Source organism: Ascaphus truei, chromosome 21, assembly GCF_040206685.1.
Source record: "Ascaphus truei isolate aAscTru1 chromosome 21, aAscTru1.hap1, whole genome shotgun sequence".
Taxonomy (NCBI): Eukaryota; Metazoa; Chordata; class Amphibia; order Anura; family Ascaphidae; genus Ascaphus; species Ascaphus truei.
The window spans coordinates 5463816-5475957 of NC_134503.1; the positions used below are offsets into that span (position 1 = coordinate 5463816).

General features: G+C 50.5%; 1 protein-coding gene across 2 annotated transcripts in view; it reads left to right on the top strand.

Moving 5' to 3' along the window:
* The window catches only part of GPR107 (G protein-coupled receptor 107), a 35525-nt gene extending 24148 nt beyond the window's left edge, over positions 1 to 11377 (top strand). For both annotated transcript variants that reach the window (XM_075578677.1, XM_075578676.1), the window contains 4 exons: positions 4028 to 4077; positions 5771 to 5854; positions 7640 to 7767; positions 9239 to 11377. In XM_075578677.1, the coding sequence (XP_075434792.1) occupies positions 4028 to 4077; positions 5771 to 5854; positions 7640 to 7767; positions 9239 to 9335 (359 nt within the window). In that variant the 3' untranslated portion in view covers positions 9336 to 11377. The remainder of the gene's footprint in view (positions 1 to 4027; positions 4078 to 5770; positions 5855 to 7639; positions 7768 to 9238) is intronic.
* The last annotated feature ends 765 nt before the right edge of the window (positions 11378 to 12142 follow it).

Consider the following 12142-nt stretch of genomic DNA (forward strand, 5'->3'; position numbering starts at 1 on the left):
CTTGTGCCTGCAGATCCCCCTACCCCTCTCCGTCACAGCCCTGCCGTCACAAAGCATTAGGGATGCACCCTTCTCCACCCGCCTTGGCTTTTTACATGCACAGAGTGGAGGATGGTGGGTAAGCCCGTGAGATTCCCCAGCCTCCGTCCCCCCCCCACACCTCTCTCCATCACAGCATGGTCTGTTTGGACTCCGTTTGTAATTAATAATCTTCGTTTAGGTAGCTGCTGTGCCTCATCACATACCTCTTCCTCGACCTGTCTATATAAGGGCCGGGGGGGGGAAAGGCTGCTGCCTGTTCTGCTGCCTCACATGCTGACCCAGGGAACACCATATTTACGCATGTAAACAAAACCTATAAGACGTACATTGGGCCAAGTCAGTAGCCAGAAACCGCTGCACTTGGATTACAAACCCAGCTACTCCGCCATTACAAGTCACGCCTGCCAACACCTAATTTCACAAGGCATTGCAAGCCGTTCAGCCTTTAAAGGGTTAATGCAGCTGGATCCAGGCTTCCCCAGTTCACCGCATCGTAGATCTGAGCAGCATGGCTTGTAGCGCCTTAGGCCTGGGACCCGGTGCGCCCGGCGGTGCGGGCGGCCACACGCGAGTTCCCCACCAGCAGGGGAATCCTCCCGAGCCGGTCCCGGTCCCCCCTGGCTGCACAGCTCACTACACGCTGTGACGCGTCAGCCGCTACGGGATACAAGAGAATGGTGATCCCTAGCGTTGACGCGTCACGTGGTGTGGCTGTGAGCCAATGAGGAGGGGAGGCTTCGGGAGGAGGGGAGGCTTCGGGAGGAGGGGAGGCTTCGGGGAGCGGGGAGGAGTGTGGGGGGAAAGCAGCGTGAGTGCCTGTGTGTGTGTGTGCCTGTCTGTCTGTCTGTCTGTCTGTGTGTGTGTGTGTGTATGAGTGCCAGCCCGAGCCGTGGAGGGGGGGGGGGAGAGTAGCGGGTCCCTCTGCTCAAGCCACGCCCCCCCCCCTCCCGCTCAAACCTCCCACTCCCTCCGGCTCCCGCTCCCTACAGACCGCATATCGCGGTCTGTGTCTGTCAGCGCCCCGCCTGTCTGCAGTGCGGGAGCGCTGACTCCGGGAGCGGGGCCTTAGCCTTAGATTGGGACATTATCCTTATCCTGGAGGTGCGAAATCTACCACGTTACACACTTTTTTTTTAAAGATCCACACCCCCATCCCATGACGTGGGCGAAAGACAAAGTAAAGGAAGCCACGTAGGTCATTGGGCTCCTGAGAAGTTATTTGCCCCGAAGCTTTATTTTACAAATGAACGGAGCTGGACCGTTCCCCCTGCACGGGAGAGATGTCTTCGATATTTCGTAGGGTTCAGTGAATCCGTGGGATCACGAAACCAGTTGGAAGATGACGATGGTAGCCTTCCAAAGCCTCGGAAGTTAACAGGAACCCTACGTTGAACCCATTAAACAACCTAGGTGGGGGGTGGCTAACTCCAGTCCTCAGGACCCCACAACAGGTCAAGTCTTAAGGATACCTCCGATTCAGCACAGGTTGCTCAATGAGTCCCAGCTTCAGCACACTTGACGCAATCAGTGGCCCAGTCTTGGACTGAGCCACCTGTGCTGAAGCAGGGATATCCTTAAAACCTGACCTGTTTGGGGGGGTTAAGGACTGGAGTTGAGCACCTCTGCCTTGGACTAGCGCCTGTCTCAGAGTAGTGATGGGTTCTCGTTAAAAACGTACTTTGCATGTAGTGATTAAAGCCATTTCCAGCATTTAGGAGAGTACTTCCTTCCTCCCTAACAGCTCTTGTCAGGTTCCATGGTGCTCAGTCTGCCGGTACTAATCCATTTCACTGGCAGGAGGGGCCAGGGACGGTTTAGAGCAAACACTGTATTAGCCGGGTGCCTGGAGCGCCGATACCCGCAGAAGCTTGGGCACTGGGTTTGGGGGACGTTACTCTGCCAGAGCCTTTATGATGCATACAGATTAATGGGCCCCCTTCTCTGCCCGTTTTTCCTTGCTGCTGTGAAACCTCGGACCCAATCTGTCCCTTGGGCTTTCTTTTTTTATTTCGCCTTCGGTCTACCCCAAACCTGTTTGCGTTCCCTTACTGTATTTTCCCCCAACCACCTCTGCTGGGAGGCGATTCCACGTATCTACCACCCTTTCCATGAAGAAGCACTTCCTCGCATTTCTCCTTAGGCTGCGCTTATAGTAACGGCGACGGCGCACCGCGCCAAAAACAAATACATGTCCGTCGCGGGTGGCTATGGTCAATGATATTTGTGATGCACAGCGACGGCCGCATCACGTGACTGGCCGCAAGCCAATCACATCTCCATCTTGCCTTTTTGTGCCTTCCCCCTTGCTGCCGTCACCGCCCGTTGCCGCCAGCGAACTCGCACTTTTCGCTATAGCGGCGTGTGACGTCAGCGGTCGCGAGCACGTCGCCATTACTATAAGCGCAGCTTTAGAACATTCGGGTGGTCGCCCATCCACCAACTTCAGAGAAGGACCTCTTGTTCTAACACCTTATTGGAATAGGCTTCCTCTTGTACTTGGAATCCTTTTTTTATGTGTGAAAGTTTCAGATACAAATTGAATGATTGACTTCTAAACACACACATACACCCCCCCACACACACACACCCTCTCCCCCACACACACCCCCTCTCCCCCCACCCACACCACACACATACCCTCTTCCCCCCCCCCCACACACACGCCCTCTCCCCCCCACACACCCTCTCCCCCCCACCCCCACACACACACCCTCTCCCCCACACACACACCCTCTCCCCTCACCCCCCCCACACACATACCCTCTCCCCCCCACCCACACCACACACCCTCTCCCCCCCACACACACCCTCTCCCCCCACCCCCACACACACACACCCTCTCCCCCCCACCCCCACACACACACACCCTCTCCCCCCCACCCCCACACACACACACCCTCTCCCCCCCACCCCCACACACACACACCCTCTCCCCCCCACCCCCACACACACACACACCCTCTCCCCCCCACCCACACACACACCCTCTCCCACACACACACACACACCCTCTCCCCCCCACCCCCACACACACACACCCTCTCCTCCCCACCCCCACACACACACACCCTCTCCCCGTGCTTAAGCAGCTTTCCTGTGGTGAGAGACTTTGGTTCCAGACCAAGTGCCTCTTTGTGTGAAGAATAAACATCACTTTATCTTCCTGCAGCTATTGTTTTACTGTGTGTGTGCTGCGGCTTGTCTGCAGATTGGTCGCTCTGTGAAGGCCCCATTAAAGCCCCTGTGACAGGGAGAGATGGAAATCTCTGCTGGGTTGCAGGAACGTCTTTTTTTGTTTTTTTCCAGGGCAAAGGTGTAAAGAAATTGACTATTTTCAGCTAAATGCCAGGAAGTCTCCCTGGGAAACGGGGTTAGTTGTCCAGTCTGAAGCCTACATTGGGTGCAGTGAAATCGGGGTTATAGGTGGCGACTTGATGTCTGCTTGTTTCATTGAAGTGGGTCGACTACAGGAGGGGTGGCCAACTCCAGCCCTCAAGGGCCACCAGCAGGTCAGGTGTTCAGGACATCCCTGCTTCAGCACAGGTGGTGCAGTCGTAGATTGAGACACCTGTGTTGAAGCAGAGCGATCCTGAACACATGACTTGTTGGTGGCCCTTGAGGACTGGTCTGCCACCCCTGTATTACAGCCGCACATGGATTACACGTGTTGTAAACCTCTCAATACCAGACCTTTGTTTTGCTAACCATCGGGTTTTTTTTAATGGGAATTTTCTATAACTTTGTGCTAAAGTGGAGATTAATTCAAAATAATCCCCCTTTCAGCAGCCGGAATAGAATTGTATAATAACCAAACTCCTGCATGTGTTGGAGGCTAAAGATTTGTATGTATTTTAATGTATAAAGTATGTAAAAGTGAGACCACTAGTATTTATGGTTCCCTTTTGTCGGTACCCAAGAAGCAGATGCAGCGGGCTGTCTCGTTTGACCATCCCTTTCCTGTCCCCTCTCTCTCTCCTTTCTACAGCCGTCATCAACCTGGCCAAGTTAAAGCTCTTCCGACATTACTATGTCATGGTGAGTCAGAAAACCGATCCAATCGGATCTTCCTACGTAGAGCAGGTGGAAACCGGAGTTAGGCTGAAGTAGAGGCCACTGCATCGTGCTGGTGTGGAGCAGCTGTAAAAAGGGTCTTTGTAGATGTGGCTTGACACCCCCCGGTCTTTCTTCAGACGTAACCTCTCTTGTTGAAGGCATTGCAGAGGAACATGTAGACCTGTTCTATTGCTTCAATAAAACAGATCACAGCCTGCAGTAATTATCCAATGAAACACCACCGTGTATGTAGCCGGGTTGCTGTGTCTAGTACAACATTTGCGGAAATAGTTAAGTGTAGACCCGATGCTTGGGTTTTTTTTTCTGCTGTAATATAATTTAGTGCATAGCTTGGTGCTGTAAGTCAGAGGTGCTAAACGCCAGTCCTCAAACCCCCCCCCCCCCATCCTCCTCAACAGGTAAGGTAAGTGATATCACAGCTTCAGCACAGGTGGCTAAATGAGGGGCAGACCTGCCATCTGCTTCTGCTCTCCTGCGTCATAAATGGCCGATTATGGTACCACACCAACGATGCAGAAATGTGGCTATTAATAGTGGTGTAATGTTGCTTTTTAGTCGTTCATTGTCTACTTTGAAATAAGTGGGTTACTTTTCTGAGAAGCTTCAAAAAGCCATTTCAATTCCCCCCAACAGGTCAGGTTTTCAGGATATCCCTTCTTCAGCACATGTGGCCCAGTCGAAGACTGACCACTAATTGAGCCACCTGTGCTGAAGCTGGGGGGTGGATCTTGAGGACTGGAGTTGGGCGCCTCTGCAGTAGGGAAGGGTACGGAGAGATTCATTGGACAGCTGGGTTATCTTATTTGTTCCGTTGGTTTATTACGGGAGTTGGACCCACGACTTGTTAAAGGGAAAGTTCCGTGGACGTCTATTAGTGTAACTTGGTACTCGAGGCAGATGGGACCTCATCTACGCCTCGAACGCAAGCTGCTCAGATCTTAATTGCACTTCCTGCTGATACACCGCCAAATCCTCACGCGGCAGCATTGCCGGGATTAATAATGGAGCCCCTGCTCAACGTGGATAGATAGTTGGCTCGTGCAGTAATTGCATTAGAGTAATCTTATCGCCGGGCTGACCGTGGTTACTTGAAATGCAAGCATAATAACCTGCAGCTCGCACAGCAATCTGTTAAGTGGAGCCATCAATTCCTGATGGATCCCAGATCCCCTGGCTAACCAGGGTTTTATTGGGATGGCGAGTCGATCTCGGACAGGTGATAGAGCAGGGGTGGGGAAACTCCAGGCCTCGAGAGCCAGCGACAGGGCAGGTTCTCCGGACATCCCTGCTGCATGGCAGGTGGCTCAGTCGAAGAGCTGTGCCACCTGTGCTGTAGCAGGCATGTCCAGAGAACCTGACCTGTTGGTGGCCCTCGGACTGGAGTTGCCCACCCCTGTGATAGATGAGGGGATGTGTTGTAAACCAAGTGACATTCAAGCATCCTATTATCCTGTCCACTTTGGGAACCTTTGTATCTTATTTCAGCCTGTGACCGTAAAAGTGTATTGATAAGGAAATTGGGGGACGGGGAGGTGTGGGTGGGTGGGTAATCACTTTTTAGATCATTAGAAGACCTCACTCAAGTTGAGATGCATTGTAGCCCCATCTGGCAGTGAAGGGGTTTATCACCATGTCCCTCTTCTCTCTGCCACAGATCGTCTGCTTCATTTACTTCACCCGGATCATTGCAATCCTCATCAAGGTCGCAGTACCCTTCAAGTGGAAGTGGATGTACCAGGTAAGTCGCCAAACGCTGTGTCCTAGTGGGTACTATTGTGATTGAACTAGGGCACCGGTCACTGGAATGGCCTGGATTTGGGACTTTCCACTTGAGACACGGAGTATTCGGGAGGCTGCAGTGCAGTGTTGTTGATTCCTAATCTTCCTGGCTTCTGCTTCCTTTGCAACGGCACAAGCCTCTTCATGCTGCCAGTGTAAAAACCAGGCAACGGGAAAATAGCGGGTTCTTGGGTTACTAGGACAGGGGTGCTCCATTCCAGTCCTCAAGGCACCCCCCCCCCCCCCAAACATCTGGTTTTCAGGATATCCCTGCTTCAGCACAGGTGGCTCAATCGTTCCCTGCTTCAGCACAGGTCTTCGACTGAGCCACCTGTGCTGAAGCTGGGATATCCTGAAAACCTGATCTTTGGTGGGGGGGGGGGGGGCTTGAGGATTGGAGTTAACTCTGACGCATTAATCGTTTGAAATAAACAATTCCTGCACTCCTCTCAAATCGGCTGTAATTTGTTAGTGAAATCTCTACATTTTGAACCCAAGTCTAATAACAAAGGAGGTTCATCTTCTTTTGATTAAAAAAAGAATGATTTTAAGGCGGCTAACCCCATCAAGGTAAGACTAAAAGCAGGGATCATGCAGCAGGAGTTTGGCCTATTCGCTCATGAATAGACTCGGGTTAGAAAATGAAGAAATCTCTAATAAATGGCCAGCCAATTTGGGGGGAGCGCAGGAATTGTATTTTCGTTTTCCATGAATGTAAAGCCAATCTTTTTACCCGCTGCATACTCCATGAAGGGTCGAGCGCAGGTAATATGTATTTTGTTTTACAAAAAATAATGTTCGTTCACTTCATTCTCTGATTCCACTGCGACGTCACGAATACAGGAGGAGCGGCTCCGCGAGTAAAGACACTGAATGATCAGAATTACACGGAGTGTGAAGCAGGGGGGGAACCTAGTTCAATTTCTGGTATTAGCTCATTGGGACCTTGGACAGGTCACTATCTCCCTGTTCCTCAGGCACAAAAGCAGAGTGTAAGCTCATTGGGCCAGGGACTGTGTGTGTAACATTCCTACGTGCTGCGTACCGCGCGCTATACTGCAATTGTGACGCGCTCTGAGTCCCATTGGGAGAAAAGTGCTATATGGAATAGTTGTTAAAATACAATTTGATCTGTCTCCTTCCAGCATCTAATAGAAGAACATTAACTTTCAGAGATTTCAGTACCAGCCATGTCGAGGCTTTTTAAATTACCAATACATTCCCAAACGTGAATTCCCCCGTAAATAGTAAATCAAATTGGTTAACACAGGGGCGCGCAAACTTTTATTTCTTGCTGCGCCCACTCTGCCTGTTCTGCTCCAGTGGTGTGCCGCCCCCCCCCCCCCCCTTACCTCGTGCGGCGTCAAATGACGTCACGTCACCCGTGACGTCATTTGCCGCGTGTAACGTCAAATGACGCCGCGTTGCCATGGACACGAGTCCTGTCGCCGGCAGAGTGAAGGTAAGTTTAGAGTTGCAGGGGCCTCACGCAATCCCTCGGCATTTAATTTAAATGCCTTGGTGGAAGAGCGCAGGGCCGTGCCCCCCCCCCCCCCCAGAAAACGCCACGCACCCCCCCCCCTGAAAAATCTTGCGCCTCCCACTTTGCGCCCCGCTGGGTTAACACACACACGTGGTCTGGCACCCAGCAGATTGAGCACTGCTGCCCTACAGCTTCCAGTTCCTCCATGCCATTTCCTTTGGCCCTAAATATCCGAACATGATCATTCCGTCTTGTTTCCAGCTCCTGGATGAATTGGCCACCTTCGTGTTCTTCGTACTGACCGGCTACAAGTTCCGCCCGGCGTCCGATAACCCTTACCTGCAGCTTCCCCAGGACGAGGATGAGGATGACTTGGAAATGGAAGCAGTGTGAGTCTCTCGTAGGGCGGTGCAGGAGTTGAGACGCCATTGGGCTCCTCGACAACGTAGCGATAACTCTGAATGTAAAAACCTAATGCAATCCATGAAACGGACTTCCCCTGTTGGGCGGTGGTGCTGCGGTGGTGCTGCGGTGGTGCTGCGGTGGTGCTGCGGTGGTGCTGCGGTGGAGCTGCGGTGGAGCTGCGGTGGAGCTGCGGTGGTGACCATGCATGGATCTGTTGGTTATATTGTCTTTAAGCGGATGCGACGGTAGTGGGTGGGAGATATGTGGGGGGGAACCCTCTAGTATTCTATTACATTGCTCATCAATGTTCACAAGGACTAAGATTTACCCCCCCCCCCCCCCCCAAGGATAAATGTTCTGCTCCAGCGCACACGTCTGTTTTCTGTCCAGCCGGTCAGATGTTTTAGTGACACCAGCAACGTTTGTGTAAACATTACAGCATGACTGGGTGCCTGTTCTTCTGCAGTCCCTTCTCTGTGCAGCCCTGGGATGGACTCTGAGCAAACATTTATATACACAGTGGCCGCAGACAAACTCTTCCCAGCCCTCCTGTAATGGTGTGTTTCCCCATCATGATGCTCTGTGGAGCGCCTATTTTTTGGCGTCCCTGTCTCCTACGATTTTTTTCCAGACCCCCTTTTTAAATTATTATTATTTTAACAGGATTGGTACGGGGGTCTTTGGAGCTGATCCCCAGTAATTTCAGCTCCGGGGACCCTCTGCCTCCAAAGAGGGTGCCACTATCGCTAAGCCTTTTTTTTTTTATTAAAGCTCGGCGTCACGTGAGCCAATAGGAAGCCGCACCAGATGATGTCACGGCTTCCTGTTGGCTCGCTGGGTGCGGGAGCTTTGAAAAGCGGCCATTATGTGAACCCTGCTACCCAGCCAGAGCGGCTTCCAGCACCCCCTTTGGAGGCAAGTATCTCTCAAAGCAGAGGGTCCCAGGAACTGAAATGAATGGGATTTGGTTCTGGAGACCTCCTGCTTCAATTGCAAAAAAAAAAAAAGCTTGGATTGCCCCTTTCCAAGAAATGTATCCCGGCCTCCACCAGCACTGCAGTTTCCAAATCTGTCCGTCCCCCCCACACCCCCGTGTGACTGACTGAGACCGTCACATTTCTGTTCCCCTTCTGTACCGTTCCATCTTACTTTTGTATACATTAGCAAAATATGTAGATTCTTGTTTCCATGCTTCTGTTTTTTATTTTCATTGTGTTGATTTTTTTTTCTTGGTTGAATGCAGATCTTGGGCAAATTCTAAAAGTGAGAGATTGGGATAAAAAAAAATAACTATGTATTTGAAACCCGCTTTTGTTACCCAACTGTATGCTTGGTTTATCTCATGCCGGGGAAGCTCGCCAGTCCCCCATCCTTTTTCGAAGTGACATTTCTCGTTGCGTTGGTGTTTCTCCGTCTCCTCTGATTCCTCTCTCTGCCTCATCCCCCCCTCCGCAGGGTGACCACCACGGGCGCCACAGAGGGCATGAAGAAAGTGAAAAAGGTCAACAACGCATCGTCGGAGGCGCGTTCAGAAAGTGAGAACTGTGCGTGAGATGATGGACAGAACCAACTGGCTTTTAATTTATTACCTACTTCCTCCAAAATAAGCAGGTGGGGGTGGGACCCCGAAAACCCTCCGCCTTTTCTAGAACAACTTTTTTTTGTTTGTTTTTTTTTCCCCTTTCTGAAAAGGAACGAACTCTACAACTGACCCCAGAAAAAAAATCCACTTTTTTTGTTTTCCCAACCGCTCTCCAAGGACTTTAGGAAAAGCTTGCTTCGGCCTTTCATCCACAGACTGCAAGCATTTCCATCCCTGCACAGAGCGATTTTATAATATAAATTCATTCCATACCAAACTGCAACGTCTCCCAGGACCCTGTTGCTCCCCTGCAGTGGCTACGCATGTGGGCATGACACACATCCCTCTCCTCCCCCCCGCACCCCTCACCCCTTCTTGAGCATTGGATTATCTGGGTGTGGACGGAGGGATTTATATTGCTATGGGTATCTGAGAGTAAGTGGGGGTAGAGAGGTCTTGCAATTAGACGTGTAACCAAATCCCGTAATACAGAAGAGCCTGTGCGTGGCTCCAGTCCTTATATATGCGTATACTGTGACTGTGCAGTTGTAGTGCTATGTAGCTCTCGGCTGCAAAATGCTTTTGCAAAACGGGGTATACGTGTCGCCTTCACTTGTGGTTTGTGCCTATTCTGTTAGGGCAGTTAATTCTTTTACTCATTTCCAAAAAAAAAAAAAAAAAATCTATATATAAATATTTGGGGGATATGCTAGGGACAGACACGTGTGGATAAGGGGGCGAAGAAGTGAGCCCACTAGAAAATGAACACGCTCCAGCGTAGAGTGCAGACGAGCAGCAAAATGTCCATGATGTGCACCTTCTCTCCATTGCAAAAATCAGACTGTAAATAAGTATCCATTAGCAAACTCTTGCCAGGACTGACATGGTTATGCAGGTTTGGTTCCCCAGTTTCATAATAAAAACACAAAAGGTTCGGTGGTCCGTGCTAAACCCCTTCACTGCCCGGGCCTGCAATGCGCTGCTTCCCAAGCACCTGGGGTTCAAGTGAGGGAGCAATAAGGTTGGGTTAGTACAGGGGTGGCCAACCCAGTGCTCAGAGGCCACCAACCGGTCAGGTTTTCAGCATATCCCTGCTTCAGCACGGGTGGCTTCGACTGAGCCACCTGTGCTGAAGCAGGAATATCCTGAAAACCTGACGGGTTGGTGACCCCCCGAGGACTGCAGTTGGGCACCCCTGGGTTAGTAGGTAACCTGAAGCACTAATTGGTGTGGAATCCCGTATCGCTGTGCGCTCAGCATGTTCACTTTCAGCAGGGGTTAGAGGTCACGTGTGCATGATTCCCTGAGCTTGCTGTGAGAGGGGGAGCCTCCCCCTTAATTCTGTGTGTTTGTTGGTTTTTATATATATTTTTTTGTTGCTGATCACGGTTGAGGACCTTGCGAGAATAGATAATTTTATGGTTCATTTTTTGTAGTTCTTCCAGCGGTGTTGGGGGGGGGGGGGAGGGAATGGGCTACAGACTTTGTCTTCACGCTTGGGTTGGCATATTAATATTCATTTAGCTGCTTTTTATGCCTTAGGGGGTAGATGTGTTTAACCCTTTCAGTGCCAGCAGGGCATGAGTCTTAAAGCAATATGTCGCTAGCGCTGGAGAGGTTAATGGGACATTGGACTGTGCCTCTTGGCAAATCTGACTTCAAACTAGTCGTAAAGGTTATTAACCGCTTGAGTTCTTCGTTCATTGGCACAATCGCTGTGTTTGGGCATCTGCAGATAGATTTGCCCTCCCTGTAAACTTCACCAGGTCTGAAAAGTTACGTCACAGAACGGCAATGAGGACATGAAGCAGTTACGTATCCATTCCAAGCCTGGTGCCATCTTGTCCTTCAACTGGCCTGTGCTGGAAGGGCCTGCAATGCATCGAAGTGCGAGTCCCCTTCTACACGGACGGGCCCGGGAGCGCCTATGGGTGGGTGACGATACAGAATACTTTTTAATTACAAGCCAACACTTCTATTTTCTTTTGTGAATAAAAAATGGATTTGCTTTACCCGCCAACTCGCAATGTTATTTTAAAATGAAATATACAAATATTGAGAATGGAGGCCTAACGCCTCACCTGGGAAGCAGGCACACATCGAATACAATTTAATGGTACTTTGCCCACTCCCAACATATGGGTTTGTTTTAAATAAAAAAAAATAGGGACAGCTTTACATTAAAGTAATGATTCCTCTGCTTCTCACAAAAGTATATATTGTTTTGTAGCCCGTCTGTTGGTGGCTGTTGTGATTTTTTAGGGGGGATTCTTTAAGTTGAGGTTCTAGAGATTTATCATTGCAGAAAGACATGGAAATTTAATGGCTGCAGCAAGTCATAGCAAGGAATCAGAGGTTGCTTTGGTGCGTAAACATTTGGGTCCAGAAGGTTTTGAGCAAACCGGCCACAGCTTTTATTAACTACTGGATAACTAATTAAAACCGTAAAAACAAAATGGTGTTTCTTGGCCCTACCAAATAAACACCCGGCAGCAAAGCCATACGGGTCCCCTATATGCAGCCTCCCAGGTAACTGCCAAAAGATGCCCCTTCTGTACCCCCCCAGTGCCTGCCCTCCTACCAATGGTTGCTTGACTACTTGATCAGCCCCTTTATAATTGCGCACAACCAACAAGGTCAGGCTGCCATTACCTCTATAGCCTAAATTGGACTTTCCCCTCCATTAGCGCCAAACATAACCACATCTGATATATCAAAGCCAATATACGATGGGTGGACACCATCCTCCGTGAACAATGTTCTAGCATCTCCCCTCA